The sequence below is a fragment of the Gopherus evgoodei genome, chromosome 9, assembly GCF_007399415.2.
Source record: "Gopherus evgoodei ecotype Sinaloan lineage chromosome 9, rGopEvg1_v1.p, whole genome shotgun sequence".
NCBI lineage: Eukaryota > Metazoa > Chordata > Testudines > Testudinidae > Gopherus > Gopherus evgoodei.
The window spans coordinates 13,666,055-13,694,039 of NC_044330.1; the positions used below are offsets into that span (position 1 = coordinate 13,666,055).

A 27,985-nucleotide genomic window follows, 5' to 3' on the forward strand; every position below is an offset into this window, starting at 1 on the left:
CCCTAGTAGTGCACATAGCAATACTAATTTGACTGAAAGACGTTACTTTTAGCTATGAAATAAACAGACCCCTAGGAAGGAGACATTTCATCTTTGAAAACAGCTTGTCCGACTAACAAGCACAATTTGTCAACATGAAATAAAGCATTTGTGACTCAGGTAAGGCGTCTCAATTTCCCTTACCTTAGCAATGGTCTCATGCAGGTTGAAGAAGGGATCCAGCTCTTCAGTTACTGTGTTATGTGCAGGAAAGAGAGCTTCAAAGAGAAAGCTTGGACTCTGTGGAAAAAGGGAAGAGAAACCTCTTAGGACTCCAAATGATTTCTTTCGTCAGACGCTTATTGGATTTCGTTTCAAGATTCAAAGGACTGCACATTGTTTTAAAGTTTGTGCTGATTATTAGAGTTCATCTTACTGATCTAAACGACTCATTCCAAGCTGCTGAAACAGACACCAAGAGCCTAGTTTTATAACTGTTTCTGGAAGGATGGTTGTCTTCATAATTATATTTCCCAATACAGTTGAGTCTTCTACCTAGAAGAAGAAGATCCACACTGATTTCATTTTAAGCTAGCTAGCAATTTGATATTTGAGATGATCAAGTATGTTTAGTGTTCAGAAGATATACACATATGATAATAAGGGGGAGAGAAAGAGATCCTGTGTAAGAGTAATTCCACACACACATACAGGTCATTAATTTTTATGTGATGTGCACTTCTTTTTGTACAATAAGCAAGGAGGAGGTCAGATTGGCCCTGTCAAAGGCTCACACAAGCCCAGCCCCTTATGGAGTGGATTTGCCTCAGACTTCCAGAAAACAAATTAATGCTGAACTCAAGATAGCCACCTACATGTTAAATTCCTTAACATAAACAATATTCATTCACAGAGGTACACAGCAAATACTAATCAAGTTGTGGTCCTGACTGGCCAGGTTACTTGGCTTAGAGCAGGGAGATCGATCCTTCCTTTCCTCCCTCCCTCTCCTGGATTTACCCAAATGTGTCCCCCTAGCAGAAACAGCCATCTCTTTTTATCTGGCCTGCTGGGCCTTGATTGGCCTCTACCTGCTCTTGCCCCATCTAGGTGCCAAAGGACCAACTCTTGCTGGTTCTGCAGGCAGCTCATCATGGCAGGCCCCTCTAAGCCACCCTTTGAGAGGTAAACTTGCTCTTCTTCCCTTGCAGTAGGATACCTTCTTAGGGTGGGATGCACTAAGGCAGGGTGCATGAAGGCAGTGGAGCCTCTGGCAAGGGAGAACTGCCAGGTATATCCCCAGGAGCGGCGCCAGGGTTTTTGGTGCCCTAGGCGCAGGGCCAGCTCACCGGTCCCGCGGCTCCGGTGGACCTCCCGCAAGTGTGCCTGTGGATGCTCCACTGGAGCCACGGGAGCAGCGGACCGTCCGCAGGCACACCTGCGGGAGGTCCACCGGAGCAGTCTGCCGCCCTCCCAAATCCTGGTGCCCTAGGCGATCGCCTAGGTCGCCTAAATGGAAGCACCAGCCCTGTATACCCCCCACATCAGATCCCCTTTGTTGTCACAAGCAAGAATTGTGCATACTGTAATGTACTCCATACTGTAATGTACTCCACATGGAATCTAAACACCATACTAAACTTGCTCTCTCAAGTGAAGTTTGATTTAATTTATTTATTTTTATTTTTATTTTTTTACAAAAACTGATCAGGATCTGGTTGGATTTAGAATATTATGAAGCCAAACCTGATTCTAAACTGGCTGGGGATCTGGATTAAGAGAGTTCAATGCATAAACACTAACACCCAGAAAAACTTTCTAAAACCAAACATGAGAAATAAGTGCATGAAATAGTTAGGAAAAGAAATCTGCACCATTGTTTTATGTTTACAGTGAGCAGTGTGTGCAGGGAGAGAAAGGAACAGAGCTGTTAATCTTATTATTTGTACCACTTCACTGGACTCTGTATAAATTGAAGGGTTTCTTATGAATTCTCTGCAGAATGGCTGCTATCCTATAATCCTTTTTCTGAAAACTCTCCCAGAATTTCTAGAATCCAGTTTCCAATTAAGGCAGGGCAATCTCAGAGCAGATGTCTGTCTTCTTTCAGAGGCCACTCATCTTTCTCTGTGAAGGGGACACAGTGCTCAGACATTAACTGCCACTCATCAAGGGGCTAAGAAGAGAATGTATTATTAGTGAAATTAATTTATATTTAAGGTGCAAATAATGGCATCTTGGGGCAGGAATTGTGTCTTCATAGGGTTTTGTACAGCACCTAGTAAAATGTGCCCCCGATCCTCACTGGGTCCTCAGAGTGCTATTACAATACAAATAATACTACCATCAAGTAAGCTGAATTTGCACCCTCAGATCAGAAATGCCTAAATCATTCTGCAGTACTGTGTTTACATGGCTATACAATTAACTGGTGCATGCCTAAATTCTTTTGGGACTAAATTGCAAGGAGGATGGAGCACAGACTATGATATGGCTGAAGAAATCTTGAATTTGAGTTGACTATCTTATCTCTTCTGGCTTTTCTTTCCCAGCTGATTACTCCATGACAGACCTGTGGGCAATACTGACAGATATTACAGAACATTCTTAGAGGCATTTTCTTTCTACTGGACGATGAACCGATGGATATCTATGCCTGTCAGATTAACATCTTTGACATTTCTCCATCCAGACGTTTATTGACGTTCAATAGCCTCTGCCCATATCTGCCAGAAAAGACTCCTACCTAGTATGCACATATATTAAAGTTGTGCCTTTGGGAACTGTAAATCTGGCAACCATGTTTAATCATGTAGCCAGACCATTATTTCCAGTTAGAGATTGCAAGCTGTGAAGTGGTGAAACAAAGCTTTGGTTAAAAACAATGTTAACACTGCTCTGATCTTTAACTGGACTCACGTGTAATGCCTGCACCCTCCAACCTTTTCCACTTGCTTCTGATACCTAGGAACATTCTCAGGAAGTGAGCTGGAGGGAGAGAAACTAGAGGCTTTGTTTTAGCTCATGCACAATTTATAACCATGGCTGAGCCTGGCTCTTTCATACAATGGGTTTTAGGTTTTGTGAAGGGGAAGTAGAAACGCTATTTTGGCAAAAGCTTTAGTTGGTCTTAATTCCAATGAAGTCTGATCCTTCCAAGTTAAAATACTAACAGCCCATAAAAGATGTATGAATTATGCATCCACTGGTGAGTACAGTGGTATCTCTGTAATATACATATTGAGACATGGCAAGTCAATGGGAGCAGTGGGTGGGCAGGTAAAATTTGTCCCATCATTTGTAATTCTATAACACTTTGAAGTTTGGAGGAAAAACAGATATATCGATACATAGACATATAAAATGTATCAGTCAATGTTCCCCTTTCATCCTGGGGTGACTTTTTCTGATGGTTTCCCACTAGTCCCAAAACTTCCTTAAAAATAATATGATGGAATTAGCACACAGATGTATGAGTGAACACAAAGATTTGGACATTGTATAATTTGTCATAGAAGTATTGGAATAATAAATGATGTAATACATTGCTTGACGTTATTCTTCCCCTCAGAGGAATATCACATTTTTTGTAAGATCTCAGCTAAGAATACATATGAAGTCATTTATTATAAAGATACAATACAGACATCAGGACTGATTCATAACACCTATTCATCTTTATTTTAAATGTTTATACAGGAATTGGCTCTCAGAGCAAGACCACTTCAGTTATGGCGGGTAGTCTGTCTAACGCAGCAGCATTAATGCACTTAATTATCCACACAACTGCAATCAATCAATAAATAACTTAGAAACTGTCAAGGTTCCTTCCCCACTCTGAACTTTAGGGTACAGATGTGGGGACCTGCATGGACACTTCTAAGCTTAATTACCAGCTTAGATCTGGTATCGCTGCCACCAATCACAAGCACCACTTTTCTTCCCTGGGTAGCCTTGAGAGACTTCACCAATTTCCTGGTGAACACAGATCCAAACCCCTTGGATCTTAAAACAAGGAGAAATTAACCATCCCCCCTCCTTTCTCCCACTAACTCCTGGTGGATCCAGATCCAACCCCCTTGGATCTAAAAACAAGGAAAAAATCAATCAGGTATTAATAAAAAGGCTTTAAATTAAAGAAAAGAAAGGTAAAAGAAAACCCTCTGGGAGAGATTAGCATACCAGCTACTCTCACAGACAACAGATTCCAAACATAGAGGATGTTCCCCTGGGCAAAAATCTTAATACACACAAGAATACTCAAATTTGATAATTTCCTTAATGGTACCAAGACAAGTTACAAAGAAAATAAACATAAATCTATTTATCCCTTTCTAAAACTTACTACTCTGATAAGAGGCTGGTTCCTTGATCTTTTTCACTCAGGCTGAAACTGAAACTCTAAACAAAGGAAAATTTCCCTCCTTCCTTTTGAAACACCTTGTTCCCCCATTGGTTCCTCTGGTCAGGTGTCAGCTAGGCTAGGTGAACTTCTTAACCCTTTATAGGCAAAAGAGGCATTAACCCTTAACTATCTGTTTATGACAGAAATAATTACATTATTTTTCCTTATTCTTATGTACCTTATTAAAAGTAACTGAAGGAAACAATTACATTAGATTTGCCATATCAGATATGATAATTGGTCCACCTAGTCCTGTACTCTACCTCTAGACTTGATGCATCAGATGTAGCACATACACACACATATATCCCTTTGTAGTGAAGTTGTATTTGTGTATGCTGTTTGGGATGTCTGTCTCTTTTAGACGCTGACCTCTGTATGAACTTCCTATGTGTCCCCCTTTTCTATGTGCAGGCACTTCCTTCCAGACTACTATAAGCTAGGCAGTGAGACATACATTCATAAACATGTTCCTTATACATTCATAAACATGTTGCATCTGAGGAAGTGGGTATTCACCCACGAAAGCTCATGCTCCAAAACGTCTGTTTGTCTATAAGGTGCCACAGGATTCTTTGCTGCTTTTACAGATCCAGACTAACACGGCTACCCCTCTGATACATGTTCCTGTTGTTACCTGTACTTGAATCGGCTGACTGTCTGTTCCCAGGAAGACACAATGCCCATTATCCCAATGACTGTATCAATTAGGCCTAAGATATATGTAGAAGGAAAATTCCTTCCAGCTTCTGGAGGCAAACAGCTAACCCCATGAATCACAAGGTTTATTTCTTAATCTCATTCTTGCCTTAAACATCAATTTGTGAATTGCTCAGTTCAGCATTTATACTCCAGAAAATCCACATTTTACTCTGCACCACTGCAAAAGTGTGGAGAATGCTCTGAAAGAGAAGATACCTTCTTTGTGTATATAACAAAGCAGCCTCTGAAAGAATCTGCAAATATCTATTGCCAAATAGACCAAGATCATCAAAAATAGAATCCTAGATTCTGGCTCCTAAGACACCTACGTAAGTGGCTAGATTTCCTGAAGTGCCGATCATTCAATAGCACTCACTGAAGTTAATTGGAGCTTTTTTGTAGCCAACAGTTTTGAAAATCAGGCCACTTGTTTAGGTGCGGACAGATAGCCAATTTTAGGCTCCTAGTTTTAAAAAAATCTTGTCCAAAGCTTTTATGCTAAAATCTATTTTGAGCAGAAATGTCCTTTTAACCCACCACAGTTTTTATATATAAAGAATCAATGTATGTCATAAATAAAAGAGCTGTGTGCCGCATCCTAGTACTACATTCTAAACTATTTTAATTACTGTACTGTTGACTTGTTAATCCCTCCCCCTGGTTATTCTGCATTGCTAGAACTTTAAGCAAAAGGTGCTGCACAATACACACCAGAAGTACTCTGAATGTGCACAAAATGGCAGCACAAAATGGCACCTGGCATATGGTGATCATCATCATTAGCCAACAAGGAAACAGAATCGGTGCACAATCCTGTTTGATGCCGCGAGAACTTTGATCAGCAGCCATCAATCAAAGCTCTTCTTTTTTCAAATGGAATTACACAAACATAATTTTCTGTCACATTACAGCTGATGCAGAACACCATATGACTTTATCATTGATGTAAGGGCTTCAAAAAAAAACCATTGACATATGTCACAGCACTGGAAGCAGAACAGCTAGCTTTTGCAATATTTCTAAGGTGAAAAGTTAAAATAAGTGATGTGAGGGCAGAGATGGCAACACAGCACATTCATTATTACTCAGATCAGAACTTATTCATGCTGTGGGGGAGGGGACATCATCAGAACTAGTTCAAACCTCTGTGTGTCAAAGTTTGAATCTGTTTGGTTTTAATACTCAACCCCCATCACCCCGCCACCATTAGGATCTTTCTTTAAGTCCTTTCTTCCTTTTGCTAGTCACACAATTCTCATAGATCATCCCTACACACAATCTGGTAGCCTCCTGAACTACCATAGCTCAGCAGCCAAAGGAGAAAGTTATATCAAATATCTCTAATTAAAGTCAAGTAAATACGGTCTTTAATGGGGACTGGCAGATAAACCACTAGTTGCCACTTTCAAAATGTGTGGAGGAGTGACTAGGAGCCAGATTACCTTCCTCCTCTAGGAAGTGACAGCACCTCTTGGAGGACCTCCTCACAGAACTTCTTCTGCATCTGCTGCTCAAGTAAGAGAGATTTTGGTCTTCCAGATCTGTACAGTGGATACTCACCAAGGCACCCCAGGAGAAATAGGTTCTATCCCCATAGATACTAGCTCTGACTCCCACTGATGGTCTGATTGCCTCCGGAACAATGTTGCCATTACTTATTCCACCCCTGTGCTTGCATCCTCGCCTTTTGTTGCTCTGACAGTGGTTTAGAGTTCTCATAATATAATTTTCATAACATATATAAAAGTGCTGCATGTAATCCCCAAAGTCCCAGTGTAATGCCTTTTGCTCCTCTTTAAATCTGTCTTCTTAAAAGGAAAAACTGACAGGCAAAAAACACCTTTATTTTGAACTCAGCTCCAGAGAGCATCCTTTTCCCTTCAGCTTCCTTTCAAAATTATCAGTTATCCTCATCTTCCCAGTGCTCATTTAATGAAGCATTCTGTAAAAGTAGAAAGACATTGATGTTCCATTTTTCAAACAATGGGTCACTTCTGATTAAACTTCGATTGAACATTCAACTTTCAATCTTAAAACAAATTGTCTCCTTTTCTTTTTAATTTGGACCCAATTTCCTGCTGCCCTCAGGTCTCTTGACAGTAATTAATTGATTTATGAATCAATTAAAGGGGATGGGAAATGCAAAAAACCACCTTGCTTCCTTTCATTTATTTACGAGGGATATATGAATTGAAAGCTACTCTGTTTACTAGGCTCATTTTCTTGACTAATCCCATCCTTTCCCAATTAATAAGCTATACAGAATGGTTCCCTTTCATTTTCTAGGCACTACATTTGCAATCCCCTGTGTCCTCAGTTACAGTGCTCTTTCTATTTAGATTGCACCTTTCATCCAACACATTTTAAACGTTAATTAAACCTCACAGCATCTTTAGGTATTGAGTTTAAAATGTGGAAAGTATCATTCCATGTTTTAGAGAGCCACAGTTGATGCCATTAAAAATCAGCATTTACCACACAGTGCATTTCCCCTCTATTTAGAATAGCAGGGCTGACCTTATCATGAGGCAAACTGAGCCAGCCGCCTTAGATGTCAGATGGGGGGGTGGGGTGTGTGCCACTAGGACTCAGAGTGTAGAAAATTGTGCCTGCTGCTGTGCATATCTATTCTCTCTGCTCTAGATGCACAGAGATGGTGGAGTGCTGTGCTGGAGAAAGGAGGGCACAAGAGACATAACAGGCAGGCAGGAGAAAAGATGAGAGGGAATAACAGAAAGCAGCAGGAGCTTCAGGAAGAGAGAGGAGGAGCCTCCTCTTATGTACCTCTCGAGCACCCCCAGGAGCCTGGACTGAGTAACACCAGCTTCTCAGGGAGCTTCCTGTTTCCTGCTGTTTCCCTGAACCCACTTGAGGAGAACAGGCAGTTAACTGAAGTAGTTGGAGCCAGTTAGGCCCTTAAAATGCTAATATCTTCCCTCACTCAGGTCCTGCAATCAGCCTGCTTATTTGTCCCCTTCAACTGAGTGTTGAGAGCCACTATAGCTGGCACAGAACAGCAGTCATGAGTGAAAGAAGAAAACACCCCTCTGGGCAGCATTCAGAAAAAGAAAGCAAGCAAAGGAAGCTTTTCTATCTAAGCAGAAAGGAGCTCTCCTGAGATACATAGACACAAAATGTTCATGCTGAGCCTTCCAGCGCCAGTGAGGATGTGAATGGTGAGGAGATGCCTGATCTTCCAGTTAGTCAGAGTGCAGGTGACCTGGCAGCTACTGCAGCATTCATATCTCCATCTCAAATGGATGTAACCATGCACATTCCTGAAACAAAGTGTAGATCAGAGAAGAGTGTGGTGGAGGTGCAAGAAACAGCTGCTTTAGTTCTTTAAGTCTAGATGATCCAGGATTGTGGACCCACTTGAGCAGTAGCTGAGGGACTTCCTTGTACTGCATGGGCCACAGCAAGTAAAAAACTTCATGTTTCCCAAAGACAATGAAAATCGAAGTTTCCATCCAATACATTACTGGCGTGAAATCTCCAATGGTGACAAAGTGGAGAGGCCATTGCTTATGTACTCAAAAACCCAGAATGCTGCATACTGTTTTTGTTGCAAACTCTTCCAGTCTAATGTTTCAGCCACATTTGGTTCTACACGAACAAAGGACTGGAAAAATCTGGCTAGAAATCTGGCATGCCATGAGAAGGCAGCAAATCACCAAAGAACATTCCATAGGTGGAAAGAGCTTGAAATGAGACTAAGGTTAAAAGCCACCATAGATGATCAGCATCAAGAGAAGAGCGGCAAAGAATCCTGTGGCACCTTATAGACTAACAGACGTTTTGGAGTATGAGCTTTCGTGGGTGAATACCCACTTCATCAGATGCATGTATTGGAAATGTCCAGGGGCAGGTATATATATGCAGGCAAGCTAGAGATAATGAGGTTAGTTCAATCAGGGAGGATGAGGCCCTGTTCTAGCAGTTGAGGTGTGAAAACCAAGGGAGGAGAAACTGGTTTTGTAGTTGGCAAGCCATTCACAGTCTTTGTTTAATCCTGAGCTGATGGTGTCAAATTTGCAGATGAACTGAAGCTCAGCAGTTTCTCTTTGAAGTCTGGTCCTGAAGGTTTTTTGCTGCAGGATGGCCACCTTAAGGTCTGCTATAGTGTGGCCAGGGACGTTGAAGTGTTCTCCTACAGGTTTTTGTATATTGCCATTCCTAATATCTGATTTGTGTCCGTTTATCCTTTTCCATAGCGACTGTCCAGTTTGGCCGATGTACATAGCAGAGGGGCATTGCTGGCATATGATGGCATATATTAAATTGGTGGACGTGCAGGTGAGTGAACTGGTGGTGGTATTGGCGATGTTGCTGGGGCTTTGAGGGTGCCGCGGTTGTAGCCCCATGAGGCAGGTAGGAGTTTAGACAGCTTACTGTTGGTACCCCCAACCCACCCAGCAACATCGTCAATCTATCCAACTACACACTCAGCCCAGAAGAAAAGTCTGTCCTATCTCAGGGACTCTCTTTTTGCCCTGCCACCCCCACCAACATGATATAGTTCTGAGGCGATCTGGAAGCCTACTTTCGCCATCTCCGACTCAAAGAATACTTTCAGGACAACACTGAACAGCACACTGATACACAGGTACCCTCCCACCAACAGCACAAGAAGAAGAACTCCACATGGACTCCTCCTGAGGGTCGAAATGACAGTCTGGACCTATACATTGAATGCTTCCGCCGACGTGCAGAGGCAGAAATTGTGGAAAAACAACATCGCTTGCCTCATAATCTAAGTCGTGCAGAACGCAATGCCATCCACAGCCTCAGAAACCACCCTGACATTATCATCAAAGAGGCTGATAAAGGAGGTGCTGTTGTCATCATGAACAGGTCTGACTACCAAAAGGTGGCCGCCAGACAACTCTCCAACACCAAATTCTACAGGCCACTTCCCTCAGATCCCACTGAGGAATACACTAAGAAACTTCAATATCTACTCAGGACACTCCCTACACTAACACTGGAACAAATCAACATACCCTTAGAGCCCCGACCAGGGTTATTCTATCTACTACCCAAGATCCACAAACCCGGAAATCCTGGACGCCCCATCATCTCGGGCATTGGCACTCTCACTGAAGGACTGTCTGGATATGTGGACTCTCTACTCAGACCCTATGCCATCAGCACTCCCAGCTATCTCCGTGACACCACTGATTTCCTGAGGAAACTACAATGCATTGGTGACCTTCCAGAAAACACCATCCTAGCCACAATGGATGTAGAGGCTCTCTACACGAACATCCCACACACAGATGGAATACAAGCTGTCAGGAACAGTATCCCTGATGATGCCACAGCACAACTAGCTGCTGAGCTCTGTGCCTTTATCCTCACACACAACTATTTCAAATTTGATGACAATATATATCTCCAGATCAGTGGCACTGCTATGGGCACCCGCATGGCCCCACAATATGCCAATATTTTTATGGCCGACCTGGAACAATGCTTTCTCAGCTCTCGTCCACTCACACCCCTTCTCTACCTACACTACATCCACCTGTACAGTATGAAGCACAAAGTTGTGCCAGTGCCCAAAACTTATTACCCAACAGCAGATGCTGACAACTGATTGGCTTCATCTGTATTCAGGACCAATGCCAAAGTCTGTCATAGCATGAAGGAGAAAGACACATAAGAAGAAAAGATAAAGGGAGAGCAGTGAGCAGAACAAAAATACTTCTGAAATCTGCACTGCAGGCTCTCTCACTAATTCCTTCTTCCCACTTATCCCAAGTCAAGCAACTGGCACATGGTGCTTTGGCAGAAAACACACAATTGTATGCTTCTGTCAAATAGGTGTTTCATCTGCTATCAGCAAAAGTGCCAGCTTTCTCTGTTGTCTTTTTCTTTTGTTTACTTTTTGGGGGGGGGGGGGGGAGGGAAGCAGAAGACACACTTGGAGAAGCTTCAGAGAAAGACAAGAGAAAGCAGCTCATAAGCTACTACTTTTAATTCATTAGCAACCTTCTGGCCAATTTTTTTTATGAAGGGTTATATGATCTGGGAAGCTTTCCAACTACATCTGTAGAAAAGTGGAACATACAATACTAATTATACCAAGGGCCAAATTCTGTTCTCAAATGCATGGGCCAAGTTAATGTATAGTGTAACTCCTTCAGTATCAATGAATGTATGACATGCGGGTATCCAAGGGCAGAAGTTCCCAAGGAAAGGATATGGGGCACCCTCATCAGCAGAAGTTACATACATTCTAGTTACACAATGGATTTAGGGAAAGTCAGAACATGTTTCTGGGAGAGCAGACCACAGCTGATCTCTCCCAATCCAGTAAACGGACTGTGACATGTACTATATTTATGTAGAACATATTCAAAAGGAATGTGTAAAGTGAAGTAAATGTTGCTTTGCATATGGAGGCTGCCAGCACAAAAATTATTTAACAACAAAAAAGCATAGTTTTGTCATTGGCTGTGACATAACACAGTGTAAAGGAGCCAAAAATATCATTGCAAGCAGTTTTGCCTTCTGTGTGAGAATGAACACAGCCAGAGAAAGAACTTCAGCCAAGAGGCTTTTCTTTTATAATTTCCCTATTTTGCTCGGCACTAAAGAACTTTCAGTAAACAACAAAAACAAATCTATTGCTTGTGAACTTTCTGTTAAGGATATGCACTGACCTCATGAAATCACCAAAAGCAACTGCACATGATGGAAAACATTAATAATGCCTGCCCACTCAGAACAGACAGAGAATACAAGGCACAGAACTGAAGTCAATTTGGTTTACTGTTAAGCTGAAATGTAGCCAGACAAGCTCAAACCAACAATCATCAGAGAACAGAAGAATGCAAGCATTCTACATTTGTTTCCTTTAATTTTTTCTTCTTCACAGTTAGACGCAAACTGAAATGATCGCTGACAGAACCATAAATTCAGAGACTGCCAGACACAGGATGTGGTTTTTGATCTAGTAGAATGCCTGCCTAGCTTTGTTCCTGTCAAGGACCTTGCTACCTTATTTTACTCCCTGCTACTTGACTGCAACACTGAGGATACAGTGGGTATAATAAGTGGTAGTGATGGCCCCAGCCCTGAAGTTTGCAACCAGACTGAAACGTCTCCAAAGTCCCTGGAGCTTAGGAATCAACGTTCCAACTCAGAGCTATCACATGATAGTGGTGAAGAAAATATGACAGAGGTCTATAAAATCATGAATCATCTAGAAAAAATGTGTATTCCCACAATACAAAAACAAGGGGTCACACAATGAAATTAATAGACAGCAAGGATAATACAAAAAAAAGTACTTTTCCATACAATGCACTAATAACCTGTGGAACTCATTGCCATAGGATGTCATGATAGCCAAAATTATAATGGGGTTCAAACAAGAACTAGATAAGTTCATGGAGGATAGGTCCATCAATGGATATTAGCAAGATGGTCAGGGATGCAATCCCATGAGGCAAACCTAAATCTCTGACTGCCAGAAGCCAAGAGAGGAAGATGGGGTGGAGCTCTCCAAATTTGCCCTGTTTTGTACACACCCCTGAAGCACTGGTACTGGCCATTGTCAGAGACAGGATACTGGGCTAAATATACCATTGATCTAACCTAGTGTGGCAGTTTTTAATAATGTAGTTAAGTATATTCTTGCTCAGTGGCATCTAAGCATGCCAAAATACATTGATATGTTGTGGGCAATGGCTATTTACCACTCTCACAGTCTTAGATAAATAAATAGTGTTACCTCAGTATTTGCACTCATAACAAAGTATTCCCAATATTAAGTATCTGAGGCAACTGGCAAGTTTTTAAGCATGAGCACTTTACATATACATATCCTATATACATATACTGTATGTACATTTAAACTCATGATAGATCTACAGCTCTCATTACCCATCTGATTTGTACCTCTGTGTGGTCTTTTATACATTTATATGTTATTCAGACTTGCCATTAGCAAATCCAAGGAACTCAAATATTTGTGAATATTAAAATAATGCTCATGCAGAAACTGTGACATGCCTGCAGGATCATACTTGGTGCCTACGCATATAGCAATAGACTCCAACTTTGTGGGTTCTCCGGCATTCAAGCACCCACAAGCTGCCAGTAGGTGTAGGAGCACCTGGTGCACAGTGAAACTGGAAGGTGGAAAGCACCCACTGGCAAAAACAAAAAAGTTAGTGCTTGTGGCTATATGTACTGAATACTGGCAGCAATGCAGTTGACAGATACATATGTTAGGAAGCACAATGCTTTTATTTCATGAGCTGATGCATAAACTTCCAGTTTTTATCTTTGGCGCTTAGCATAAATTATTGAATTTACTGCACAGCAGAATGAGATCCTCCTTTTATCCATAAGCCAGATAGTGTGTGGGTGGGACTGTCACCATGCTGCAATACCAACTGGCTTCAGTTTTTGCTAAGAACAATAAATATCTGTGTGGGTGACAGGATGATTTATTCCTTGTGTCAACCATTTCTTGGCTTTTTAAAGTGGGGAGGAAGGAGGGAAATGTCAAATATGTGAAATTCCAATTCTTCTCTTGTAAGTATATTATGAACTTTTAACTTGCCCAAAATTCACTAGAGGTATCATACACATGAAGCTACAGATTTATTCAACTTATCAAAACAAACTTTTTTAAAAAAAATATTTAACCCAAATTTTGTAGCTGAAAATAAAACCTCTCTTTATAGTTTACTTCTACCAAGCAACGTGTTTAATAGATTTTGGCATTTAAACGCATAGTTCCATACAAAGATGTTTTCAGATCTGCACAAATGTTAGTGAGTTCTGCATTTAGTTCCAATGAATATAAATAAATTTGACTGGCATATGGAAGTTTACGTATTCCTGTGATATTTAGATTAGCCTTTAATAACCTAAGTAGAGAACAAAATGCTCTGTATAAATATTTGGAAGATGATGGGTATGCTGATGAGGTAAAGCTGTGAATTAGCAATCTTTCATCGTTTTTCTAATATTACCATTCCTGCCTGTTGCTGGGGATATTTTTAACATACAGAACATGCTGGAAAAGGAAACATCTTAATACAAAGCCTATGTTTGCATATAATGACCTGATGGCGTTTAACATGGAATATACTCAGATACTCTGGCATCTGTCAATTTTGCAAAATACGTTGGGTCAAATTAACCTCTGGTCTAATTTTATTGGAGGGATCCATTTGTCCTTTTGCCTGGAAGGTGAGTATCATGATCCTTTTTCCATTAAAGTGAAGGCTATGAAAGGATCCTCATCTCTGAGACTGAGGTTTCTACTGAGATTGGCAGAAGGACTGGATTTTAGGGATACTAATGAGTTGCATTTCAAGGACGATCTTGGGTTCTTTGGGCCTCTTCACTAACATCTTACCTTTCTGTCTATCTCACTCCTTTCTCTCTTCACATGCTACCTGCTTAATGATCTCACTGACTCCTCGCTAATACTATTCATACAACAGGAAGATAAGGAATAGAGAAGGCTCCTATCTGTGACCCGGAGATGAGATCCAATGCTGTGTTGGTAGGAACTTGTAAAACAATAGTACGGTACATTCTGGAGTAATCCCCAAAAAGACAACCATTGAGAGCCAGAGTCTGAATTGAGAAGTGTCAGGAATTGGCTCCCAGCTGCAGCAACTCTGACAGAGAAGGGATGCCCCATGGAATCATCAAAATAAGAGGGGTGGTAAGTGGCAATTTACAATAGGTCACAGAGGAGGAGGAGGGAGTTATGAGCTGGAACTGGGAAGCCATGATATACAGAGAAAAGGAACAATCTTCTGCACATCCCCAAATATAATACTAGCTTTTACTTATTTAATTCATGAATGTTTGCTAATATTTAGTTGTACACCTACATTTCTGATTTGTGTTTTCCATTTGTTTCATGGTTATGCTAAATGCAGTGAGATTTGCATCTATGCATTCTGAACTGCAATTAAGTCCAATGTATCCATTCTTCTTCAGAAATATTTTTGCTTCAGCACCAGAATTCTTGCTGGAAAAACAAAGCCAAGAGATGAGATGAGGAAATGCATTCAGCTCTCTAAGGGTCCAATCAATCATCCATTAAAGTTAATGGGAAGACTCTTATCAACTTCAGTGGACTGGTGAATCAGGCCCTTAATTATGGACCCAATTTCAAGCATAAACTGCATAAAAAGAAACAGCTTGGGATGTCATTGCAGGTTATCTGTTTAGAAAAATTCCAGAATTTACACTGGGCCAAACAAAAGGAAGACACAAGATGCACATTTCCAGTGATTAATGCAAAGTAAATGGGTTTAAAAAGATATTCTGAAAAAGTGCTCTTTAAAAATAAGCCCACCAAGCATGATAAGAATTAAATTTATGTAGGTGCAGTAAGGAAGGTTGGGATTTTTCAAAAGACCATAAGAGTTAGGTGCCAAAGTCCCACTGAAATCCAGTGGGAACTGGGAGTGAGATACTAGCCTAGATGCTTTGCTGGATCAGGGCCTTACTCTGCAAAAGATTTACAAGAAATAAAGAAAGACTCAAAGCATTGGGTAGGGTTTTATTTTGGCTATTTGTGGGATCATTATAAATGAGCAAAAATCCACTGTATATTCTTTGTAAAAGTGGGGTCAGAGGACTAAAAGATCTGTTTATATAAGCCAGTGATTCTTTCTGAGCTTTATTTTTGACATGGCCTCAATTCTAACTGCAGTTTCATTAAGCATGCAATCACTGCCATTTTACAGCCAGGTACCAATTGAGGCAAGTGCAGATTTTTTTTTTTAAGATCTCACACAGGAACTTTTAGGACTTTTTAGTGTTGCAAATTGATTGGTCTCATGATTAATAGCTATAAAATACTAACTGAAATGAGCCCAGTTAGACAATTTAGATTCTTCATTTTCTCAAAGCAGCCACAAAAGCTGCAGCACAGCTGATCATTGCCATATCTCTGTCTTATACATATACTCATTGTATCCAATAACCGCCATCACTGCTCCATTATTTAGAACAATTCATTTGCCTTTCTTTGTTTTTTACCAAAAAGTAAGTATAAAATGAATGACAAATGAATTGCAAAAGACATTTCTTTAACTCACATCATGAAGTCAGCATTCTAGCACAGATGACACAACAAAAAGATCATGTATCAGAGGGGTAGCCATGATACGTGATCACAACAAAAAGATCCTTGCCTTTACCATGATTGTGATTTGCTATTTCCCCCCCCCCCAACACTGGTCAACCACAGAGCTGAGAAAATGCCATTCCATTTTCTGTGCAGAGTTTATTGAATTTTAGTTACACTAGCTTTTGTTTGCTGTCACAAACATTTTTGCTGTGGTTTTACGGGCATAAGCAGCACATTTCAAAATCACATGCAAGCTTATTTGTGGAAAGTGAATGATAAATTTGCTTCAAACAATATTCACATCAGAAGAGCATTCAAACTCCTCTAGTCAGGGAGCAGGAACAATACCATCAGATTAACATGACAAAGCACAACTAGCGAGCATCCTCACATTTTAAATGTCAAATAGACAAAGACGTGCTGATGCTCAATCCACATCTTAAAAAAAAAAGACAACAAAAACAAATCAACTACACTCTGAATGGTTGTATACTTGATAATGGGTAAATATGAGGAAGTTTAATAAAAACTGAAGGAAAAAGTTAAGACAATTGCAAACTCACCATATAATTTAAAGGGAGAAAATAAATACCTACAGCTGGTCCAAATCGTGCTTCTTAGGAAAATGACTAACACTAGGAAAGTCAATAAAGTGTACAATCCAAAAGGAAAACTGAATCCAGGAGGCGGTAGGGGAGATGTGCTCCTTTCCAGCATTCTCTCTTTCAACAGCACAGATTTCTGGGTATGCAGTAGGGACATGCCACAGTTTCACCCCTCCTAAATATTCACCTTTGATAGGTCATCAGTTCTGGATGTACTAGATGCTCTAACCACTTGCCTTGGACTCTGCTATTCCATGGATGGGCGGTGTGTACAACCACCTCTTTCAACTTCCACTTTCAGTGTCTCTATCATGGGGGAACCATTATTTGATGTTATGCTGTCAACTTTCTGCTCCAGCCTAGACTACAGTATTAGCAGTTTATTCAATGATTACTTTCTAAAATGTATAATTTTATCAATTGCAAACATAATGAAATTGATATGAATTTTCAGTGAATTACAGAATCAAGGAACCTCATCACTATATTTTACAATAAAATAGCACCGTCTCATATTACCAATGCACCAAAACAAATTGCTCAGGGAGAAATCACATTTCAAAGCAAGCATTTTGGAAATGAAATTCCGATAGATCTTGCATGTCATCTTCTATGGGATCCTTTTAGTGTCAGGAAGAGAAATTTTACCCTCATTAGCTTTTGCTAAATGTCTTATATTTCCTTGATAGAGAGACTCTTGTGGCTTTAATCAGTCCTGTACTGAACATCAAGTTTTCATCCTAATGGATTTGGCTTAATATCATAAAGTACGCTAGTACATAAGCAAAGAAATTCAAAACTACACAGCACAGAATGGAAAGGTCAGTTTTTTCAGCAGTTCTTATAGTGTTGTATTTAGTATGATGTATTAGAAAGGTCTACAAACCATGTAATGTGCTTGAAGATAGACAAAGAATATTACAAGGAATAATTAAGATAATCAGATTTCGGGAAAAATTCTCACCTCCAATCTCGTATGATATACTACTCTCTCTTCATGAATGGTATTCTCAATTCCACCCATGGAACAAGAGCAGAATATAATTTACAATGTGAATCCAAGAGAAGTTTTCATATAGTGATTAGAAGAATTTGAGCTTTTTTAGTTGGAAAGAATTTTTAAAATATATTTGCACCATATATCTGCTGTAAAATGGCTTGATCCATAAGACAATTAGAGTCTTTCCACTGACTTGAGTGAATTTTGGATCAGGCCACAAAAAGATGAGCTGTGACAGGGTGTACTAGGCCCTGAAGCCCCCTGCTGGAGGCTTTGCAGTCCTATCACAGGTGAATCTTCCAGAGAGGCTGCAGGGAGCAGTCGTAGAATATCAAAGTTGGAAGGACCTCAGGAGATCATCTCATCCAACCCCTGCTCAAAGCAGGACCAATCCCCAAATTGCCCCTTCAAGGATTGAACTCACAATGCTGGATTTAGCAATTTGTTTTGGTGCATTGATGCTGAGCTATCCCTCCACATCAATCAGAACCCAGCAGCCTCATTAAAAGGAGCTGCAGGGCCTGAGCTGATTCAGTTTGTTGACTGGAGCCATAGGAGCAAGGATTGTGCCCCTGGCTAGCTGCAGGGCTGGAACGATTAGCTGCTGGCCAGAGCCAGGTGGGCAAGAAAGGTACCGGCACTGAGAAGGGAAGTGCCTTAGGGAAATGCAGCAGCAATTAGTAAAGGGATGCAGCAGGCGGTTGCTGTTTGTAGGATCCTTGGTTTGGGACCTGTAATAGTTGGTCTCCCCACCAGCCACTGGGGAAGTGGCTTAAGCCCTGAGAAGGGAAGCTTAAACAGGCCCAGGGAATAGGACTGCAGATGAAAACCCTGCCAATGAGGGTACTGTGATAGGCCCTGTTGGATTAGGACTGAGCCTAGAGATAGGGCTGCAAACAAAGACTGTACTGAGGGCACTGAGATAGATCCTGTTGGACTGTGTAGCCCAGAAGGGGTCTGGTTTGTGTGTATTCATATACGGATGGCATGTGACTCAGCTGAATGGCTGAATCACTGAAAATCCATCTGAGAAGTTCACTGACAACAGGGGTCACTGCAAGAAGCACAAGACAGAGAGCATGCAGGTGTGGGCACACCCAGCCGGCAGTGGCACTCATGTGAGATGAGTCACCCTGTCACACAGCCCAAAAACAATGGGATAGATTTGGATCTCAGAAGTACCCTTTGCTCAATGCATAATTGAAAAAATCTTCATTTTCCTCAGTTAAGTAGCAGGACTAGCCAGAAAGCAATTCCATTTTGCAAAAAAATAAAAACGAAAAATGTAGTTTTGAAATTTGTTTTTGTTCAGATACACAATGAAAAATGATTTCTTGGGGGGTGATACAGAGGGAACAAAATCTCAGAACGACCAATAGCCTAGTGGTTAGCACACTTCCCTCGATATTCAAGTTCCTGGTCTCCCACATCCCAAGTGAAAGCCCTAATCACTGGGCTATTCTGGAGTCCCTCATTCTCGTTTGCTTGCATCCTGGATCTGATTCACCTCCCTAATTAATTGTTTTTTATCTAAACAGATGTGTTTCCACAAAAAACATTTCAATTTTGATTAACTAGCATTTTTCAATGGGAAATAGCTTCATCAAGCAATAATAGTTGAATCTCGGTATCTTTCTTATATTTAGTCTGTTCTGTTTAACAAAGTATTGGAACAATATAAATCCATTGTCCCTAATTTCCTATGTTTTTTTTAAATAATGAGGAAAAGCAAAGCAACTTCCATTCTTTATACAGAACATTCTATAGGTGCATATTTTATGGAAGATTAGGACCATAGTCTCTCTGACTTATTCGTGATGAATAGTACCTTACTCCATGAGCACTCCCATGTTACATCTATACAGCTATTTGTAGAGTAGGGGACTACTCAACATAACGGTGGCAGAATTTGGCCTTTAGTAATTTTCTTACCACCTTTAGCCAGGTTCTGCCTGCATTTTTGTGCATGAAGTTGCGAATGGATTGCTAAATGCTAATTCACTGCAGAATGAATTGTAGAAGTTTGCACTAACCATCAGTAGTCCCTGTTCTCAGAACAAACACCATGACAGTGGTTTAAGAAATGAAAACAAATAAATACATTTCTATGCACTGCCCAAAAGTATATAGATACAAGCTCTATCATCCTCGTAGCTATTTATTATTAATATCTGTTTCACTAATTTTAACATTTATTCCTTATTCTTCAACAGTGCACCTTCACCTGCTCAGTGATTAAGTTATCTATAAAACAAATGTCTCTTCATCGCTTCACCCTTGCATCGCATTGAACTCTTTCCTCCACGCAATTAGAGGATTAGGCACATAGATGAAGATCACCTTCAGTCATACTAGCTCAGATAACAATCACAAGGGATATAAAACTTCATGCTTCAGGGCATGATATAATCTACAGGAGGCATGAAAAAAACATCCTCCACACCTCCAGAATAATATTGTACAGGTCGCCAAGTACATTTGTTCTCCTCCACTCCTAGCCTTTTCTGAAACATCCAGTCTAGCCATCTAGACTTAATACCAGACTAGATGACCCTTGGTATGATCTTGCATGGTAACTTATATGTTGGGGGTGTTCACAAAGAAAAACCTTCAGGATTATGTTAATTTTGAGACAATGCCATTTGGAAAGGGCTGAATCTGTAACTAGTTGATAGGTACCAAATACAAAGAGGATGTTAACAGAATACTGCAAGGCCATTTGTTATTCTGCTAAATTGTTCTTCCATGATATTAAGCAACACTGTATTCAAAGTTATTCACATTGATCAGTAAGACAATTCATGCAATTAGTGTGTTGACTCAATGTTTCATAAGACATTAACTTTAACAATGGCAGTGTGTTCTTACTAGCAAATCAACTAAAATGTTAAGGGGAATATTTAAGAGCCCACTTCACATATAGCAATGTATTAATGGCTTCTATTTAACTGAGCATCTCTTGAATGCACTACAAAGGGTTTAGTAAACACTGAAGTATGGTAAAGACGGTTAAAAAATGCAGCCCCTTTGGACAGGCAAAGAAAAATGGAGTACGCAAAATGGATGCATGCCAGTTAGAGGGGCATTGTAGTCAAAGAGAAAGTAAGGCAGGATGCATAGATATCTGTGATTCAGGCTCATAGGTTAAAGGTGACTCTAATGGCAATGAGTTAGAAAAGTAGGAAGCAGTCAAGTGGCTGACTACTTGCAGGGGTGTATTTGGGTCAGCTCATTTTGGAGTCTGGTCTCCTTGTCTTGGGGGTGGAGAGAGTGGGGGAGGAAATCAAACCTACATGCACACACTGCTAGATCTCTCAGCATTCTTTCATCTCATTAACCACTGAGTGCGGATGCCATGCGTATGAGTCCTAGAAGAAATAAACTGAGCAGCACTAAACATCAGCCAACTCTATTACTTCTGAGAGAACCCAGGAAGTCATTCTGAGCATCTGCTGCTCCTCCTCACAACGAACCCTCAATTTGTGGAGTCCAACAAGCACCAGCAATTTCAATCATCCCCTTCAACATATGCATGAGGTAGCTCCCACAACTCACACATCACTTTTGTGTAGAGGACACTCAGCTATACTTCTACTCAAACACAGCCTCCATTGTTTCCAAGGTCTCCCAAAGCCTGGAAGAAATAAACCAATGGAAGAAAAGCTGCTGGTCCAAAAATCCTGGGAGAAGAGAAATGATAAAAGGGAAGAGGAAACTACTTGGACATGTTTGTCAAAGCAGTAACATCCCCACCACTGAAGGTCACATAGCTGCAGATCCTCAGGGTAGCTAGCACACTCCTTTGAGTCCTGCTGAACTCTTCATTACTCTGGACAGAGAGCAGAACAGTGGGAAAGACTATCTTTTGACACATCCACTCAGACAAGGACCCACCACTGTGGGCCATGTCTCCAAGACTTAATAGTCAAACTACTGGAGCCCATTTTCTCTTGAGACAATGAAGGCAGAAGCCAAGTGGCAAAAAGTAGTTCACCCTCTTAAGCAACTGAGGCTGAAGAGAGCAAATCACTTCTTTGTCCACACACTTCCTGTTCACTTCCAGACTGAATTCAAAGTCCCAGTGACTATTCTATCAGACCCTGAATATTTTCGGATTAGCCTCTCTCAGAGGCTGCGTCCCTTTATATGATCTTTCAAAACAGCACTCTGCAGGACTAATGCCATGGGAGAAGCTAGGTTCAGACTCTCAAGTGTTAGATGTAGAGAATGCTCTCAAAAATGGGACCCTGGGGAATGCCTTGCTGGAGGGTATTTAACAAAGCCCTACTCCAGAGATTCAGAACAATATGCTAGATCTACCTTTCACTAAAAGTTATAGGATGTTGGTCATAGTGCAGAGAGATAGGAAAAGAACTGTACAAATAGAGGAGAGAGGGGGTAATCTAGAATTGGGGTAAAGATAAGACCAGGTGACAAAGTGCTGAAATGTTTAATAAATACCTATAATACAATGGTGAGAGAACCTCAGAAATACTTACAATGGAGACAAATCAAGTACTTCGAAGTAAAAGAAGGAAAAGGACCATTGTGATAGGGGTTTAGTAAGCCTTAGGTGCCTCTATGTTTTGTCCTCCATCATAGACCTAACAGACAGGAGCAGTAAGAGTAATTGTGATACTACTGACAGACAGACATGGTATCACAGGCAGGGATGAACTACCAGTATTTTGGGTTAGTAGCACAACAGCTGTGACTGTGTCAACATGATTAACTGTGAGACCAATTCTTTGTTTGCTAAGGCATGCGGTGCAAAATTTTTAGTGCAGTAAGTATTGTAGTTGGGACAAGGATGTACAGTGCCTAGCACAATGGAGTCCTGGTCCATAACCATGGCCGCTAGGCACCAGGGTAATACAGATTATTATAATATTGAATATTGTTAGGCAGACTCCACAGCCTTCTAATTTGTTTTTAAATACTGTAATTTGAACTGCAAATCCCATTTATGCTACGGTGTGATTTGTCAATAGATCAGATTATAGGTCATGGGACAAACCAGGGTTGAAATATTTACACTGTGAGATAGAGTTCTTTGCCTTACACATCAGATGGTTTGCCAAGATAGCTAGACCACTGGCTGTGTTGTCTTCCACAGTGTCATCTTGATATACTGTATATACAAGAATGCTTCACAAGAGCCCTGCTGGAGGGGAGGGAAGAAAACTCCAGTCAGGAATTTACAGTGGCAGAATCAGTGTTTGTTTGCAATACCTCCAGCTGCTTCCCATTAAAATACATGTTACATTCTCAGGTAAATTGCAGCTCAGATGTTGCAGCAGTGAAGACAGACTTTGTGACTGCCCCTGGGGAATATCTGTCTCTCTTGCACATGGTTTACTGGCTGTTTTAAGTTCTGTGGGCATATTCAGTCCACTTGAATCAATGGAGGGAAAAGTTCTATTTTTTTTTTTTTAAACAAGGCAATAGCAGTGGGGCAGGACAGTCAGTCAAAAGGATGGTGACAGCTGGGTGGTAGGTAGCACTTTTCTTGATTTCCATTTTGTACTTGTACTGTGAAATCTGGGAAACGGTAGGTTTTCTTTTTTATGCCCTTTTGAATAAAATCCTGAACAAATAATCTGCTAGAGAGTGTAAATTTTAACGGCTTACGTATAGTGAATAATTATCAGCCACGATCCTTACAATAAAATGTTTATGTTTGCATCACAGTTACTGGCAAATTGCTCTTTAGACATCTTTTAGTCTCTCTTAAGTGCGCCCCTTGGGGGACAGGTTTTGCTACCACCCTCTCTGGGTGTAATCACACAGTCCACCCCCTGTTGGGGGAAGTCTGCTTTGAAAGTGGGGTGTGAATGGCAGCTTGTGTAGATATACGTGTGCTAAAAGCAGCAGCAAGGATGCCACAGTGTAAGTACATATGAGGGAGGGTCAGGCAGGCTTGTATAGCTGAAGCCCACATCATAGTGTCCTCACCGCTGTATTTAGCGAGATAGCTAGCGTACAGCTAGCATAGGGTGTCCTACAGGAGCTGCCACTCACACTCCCAGTTGCAGTATAGACATACCTTCAAGACTGGCTCTCTGGGCTGCAGATCCCCTGTTCATCAATAGTATTAACCCAACAGGCCCAGCCGTGTTTGTGCCTGTGACAGCAGCAGATTAAAGGAACTCAAAGACAACTTCTTCAAAACAAAGGTTATTTGTTTACCCAAAGGTAAGTGAAAATCAGAGACAAAGGATAAAACAATAAAGGCCGAGATGGATATTTCCCCTTATCTAAACTTCTCTCTTCTTGCTAATACAGTCTATCCTTTAATCAAAAGTCCATGAACAAGAGAGGTCAAAACTGAGCTTCTTGGTTTAATTGGTGCACTGATGACCAATAAGTTATTTGGACTGATTACAAGGAAGTTAATTATTTACCTCATGTTACTTTCTAGCATATATGAGTCTTTAGCTAAGCCAAAGATGGGAAGTGCAAGTGGAGTTTTCTGTTGATTCCATCATTTCACCTACTTCAACTCGGCTGAAATCAATGGAACGTGATTTTCTTACAGTTACCATGAGCCAATAATAAAAACTCCGCTATGCATGAAGAAGGCAGAAAGGTTCACAAAAACCCAAACAAACAACAATGCTTGTTCTTTGTTACTCTTTGGGGATATATAGAAGCCTCATGGATGCTGCTGTCAGCCCCTCCCCGCTACCATTGGTACGAGTAGCCAGCACAAAGGAGTATGCTTGTGCTTCCACGTGAGACAGGCCACAATCTGGCCCACAGTGAATAGATGTTAGAGCCTGGTGCCCCTCAGATATTAGAGAAATGGAGGTGGCAAAAGTTTTTATGCTCAGTTTAAAACTGTACAAGTCACTAGCTTTCACAAGCAGATCAAAAAAACAAAACAAGTCATACAAAATGTCTCAGAGAGATTCAACCGCATATTTCTCATTGACCTAAATGGGTTCATGCTGCAGAATCCCATTCACTACTTTAAAACACACGAGGGCAATATATATTGGAGCTCTCCCAACACACAAATAAAAAAAGCAAGGATAGAAAAAAAATAAAAACATAACATGAAAGTTATTTAGACCCTAAATTCTCCCTGTCAAGGACAACTTCTGTTTTCCTTTCATGTTAACAATGGAATTTTGTTTTCTATTTTCTCCAAAACAGCATATGGTGTGGAAGCCTAGGCATCTAAATAATCAAATCAAGAAGCAGCAGTAAATTTCTCTAAAAAATAGTGAAAAAAAAGAAGAAAGAGTAAGAGGGGGGAGAGGCATAGACTTACATTCATTCTCTTAAGAGTTAAGATTTGGCAGCCTTTGTTTTTACACTGATGGTGGAATATTCACTCTTGAGGGCTCTAATGAAAGCTGAAAGTTACCTTCAAAAAGTTATGCATATTTCAACAGAAATAAAAATTATGCATTCTCTCTAAAGAGGATACAATCTCCAACTGTCAAAATTCTAAACTCTTCTACATATATTACATATCAATGGCCCTTTTAAAGAAACTCTTTTTTCATTTTTCTTCTAAATTAGCTTAGCGGGCCATGGTATTGAATTCTTCTGGTCCAGCCTGTGAATAATGTGACAGATAATTTTTACACTTCTTTTTGCCTGTACTTAAGTTTGACTGAAGATATGGAAAACAACTTTTATGGAATAGGTGGTAAAAGTAAATGTTCTGTAAGCCTTACATAGCCAGAGCTTGGATAGCTAGTATAAAATATTTTGTGATAAATTTATGTTCTGCAATAAATAATAAAAAAAAATCTAGGTACTTTTTTTTTTTTTTATAATTTACACTAAATTATTTTCTCAAAACAAACTGATAATGCTAGCAGTAATCTTGATGTACCCTGCCATATTATTGGAGAGGGAATGTAAGCTTCTGTTATGAGAGAACCATTATATAACTGGATGTGCTGAGAAGGATGAATAGTAAGTAGATAACATTCAAAACCGACTAGCTGTAATTTTAAGAATTTGTTTCTTTGTGAAACTGTAGAATGGTACGCTACCAAAAATGTCGTAATGGTAATAGTCTATTTCAATCTCTACAAAGGATCAAGACACTCCCGCCCTGCACATGCCTATGATTGCAAATGACATGAAAGTTATTTAAAATGCTGAACAATGTAACTTTAGTTAGTTTATAATGATCATGATTAAATCGAAACACAAAAAAATCACTAACTGGAACCACAGCAAATCAAGGTTTTATTTTCTACCTTATGCAGTCATGAAGAAGCCAAGACAAAGTTTTTAAAGCAGGGTTTCTCAAACAGGGGTTGCCGCTTGTGTAGGGAAAGCACCTGGCGGGCCGGGTCGGTGTGTTTACCTGCCCTGTCCGCAGGTCTGGCCAATCGCGGCTCCCACTGGCCACTTCAGCAGCTCCCATTGGCCCGGAGCAGCGATCCATAGCCAGTGGGAGCCACAATCGGCCAAACCTGCAGACGGGGCAAGTAAACACACCGGCCCAGCCCGCCAGGGGTTTTCCCTACACAAGCGGCAACCCCTGTTTGAGAAACCCTGCACTATACCCAATATCCAATTAGAGTAAATCAAAGTAACCTTGTTACAGCTGACTGCAAGCATGTCAAACCACAATTTCTTGAGGAAATGCTACCTGTGGCTTGTCTACTTCACCTATGAGAAAGTGTCCAGAAACCAAGTCTCTGGAGGCTTACAAAAATGTCAAGAAAAGGGGTAAAAGGGAATGCTTTATTATAAACCATCTACACCACAGTTGCAACTAAGGGCCTCAATCAGATTGTGGTCCCACTGTACCAGGCATTATATAATCACCTAATTCATTTCAGTCCCTGTCAAATGTATTCACATACATGTGCATTCTGATTTGCGACATCTGGAAAGGAGAAAGGCTGACTCTCAATATATGGCAAAGGCTTCTGCAATTGAGCTTGCACGGACCTCACTGATCCCAGTATTCCATACAGAGGGGGCTTCACTCAGGTGAAATGCAATTGGAATTCCATGTTTTGCAAACCTGACTTTACCTTTTTTAGGCTCTCTCATTAGCAGTGTTCCCTCTGAGAGGCAACACAGCCATGCACAACACAGGTGCCATCTCCTTTCAGAAAATGCAGAAAGACTGGGCTTTTTGAAATCGACTCTCACTGCACTTGAATGTAAGCACTGATGGCTTTTATTTGTAATTGCCAAAACGCTTTTCCAGGTTTTCTGTCTAATGTATTGCACTATAAATTTAGCCTCAGAGAGCTTTCAATGTTTATTAACTCATAACTAAAGCACTTACCAAATATCCCATAGTTTACTTTTGAGTTTTAAGCTGATCTGCTAGCACTTTTAAACTAAGCCATATTTTTATCATCTCAATGTCTTTATCTATGAAATATTCATCCCAGCTATGCTATGTAATGATAAGTGTAGTAAATCAGTAGGAACACAGTAAATTCCTTTTTCTAGTAAAAGCCATCAGGGCCAAATTGCATCTGGAACCTGGCCTGGTGCACAAGGAGAAAGAGACAGCACAGCAGCCTCCAGTCCACCCTGTTGCTTTTGGTATTATAATTATGCAGTAGGGTTGCCAACTGTCTAATCCAGAGGCGTCAAACTTTCTGGCCTGAGGGCCACATCCGGTTTCTGAAATCGTATGGAGGGCCAGTTAGGGGAGGCTGTGCCTCCCCAAACAGCCAGACATGGCCCAGCTCCCAGCCCCTATCTGACTCCCCTTGCTTCTCGTCCCCTGACAGCTCCCCCGGGACTCCTGCCCCATCCAACACCCCCTGTCTGCCTCCGGAACCCCATCCCCTGACTGCCCCCCGCCACCTCATCCAACGCCCCTCCTTCCTGACTGCCCCCTCGGGATCCCTACCCTCATTGACCACTCTGACCCCTATCCACAACCCCACCCCCTGACCACCACCACCCCGAACTCTTCTGCCCCCTTACTGCGCTGCCTGGAACACTGGTGGCTGGTGGCACAGCTAGCAGCAGGACAGGCAACTGCACCGCCTGGCAGGAGCTGGCCACGCCTCTGTGCAGCACAGAGCACTGGGTCAGGCTGGGCTCTGCAGCAGCGCTGCCCCAGGAACTCGCAGCCTCACCGCCCAGAGCATTGCACTGGCGGCGGGCAAGCTGAGGCTGCGGGAGTGGGGAACAACAGGGGAGGGGCCGGAGGCTAGAATCCTGGGCCAGGA

The 27,985-nt window shown here is 41.1% G+C and overlaps 1 protein-coding gene across 3 annotated transcripts in view; it reads right to left on the reverse strand.

Moving 5' to 3' along the window:
* Window positions 1–27,985, reverse strand: part of NAALADL2 (N-acetylated alpha-linked acidic dipeptidase like 2) — a 921,662-nt gene that overhangs the window by 128,571 nt on the left and 765,106 nt on the right. For all 3 annotated transcript variants that reach the window (XM_030575533.1, XM_030575534.1, XM_030575532.1), the window contains one exon: window positions 184–279. In XM_030575533.1, the coding sequence (XP_030431393.1) occupies window positions 184–279 (96 nt within the window). The remainder of the gene's footprint in view (window positions 1–183; window positions 280–27,985) is intronic.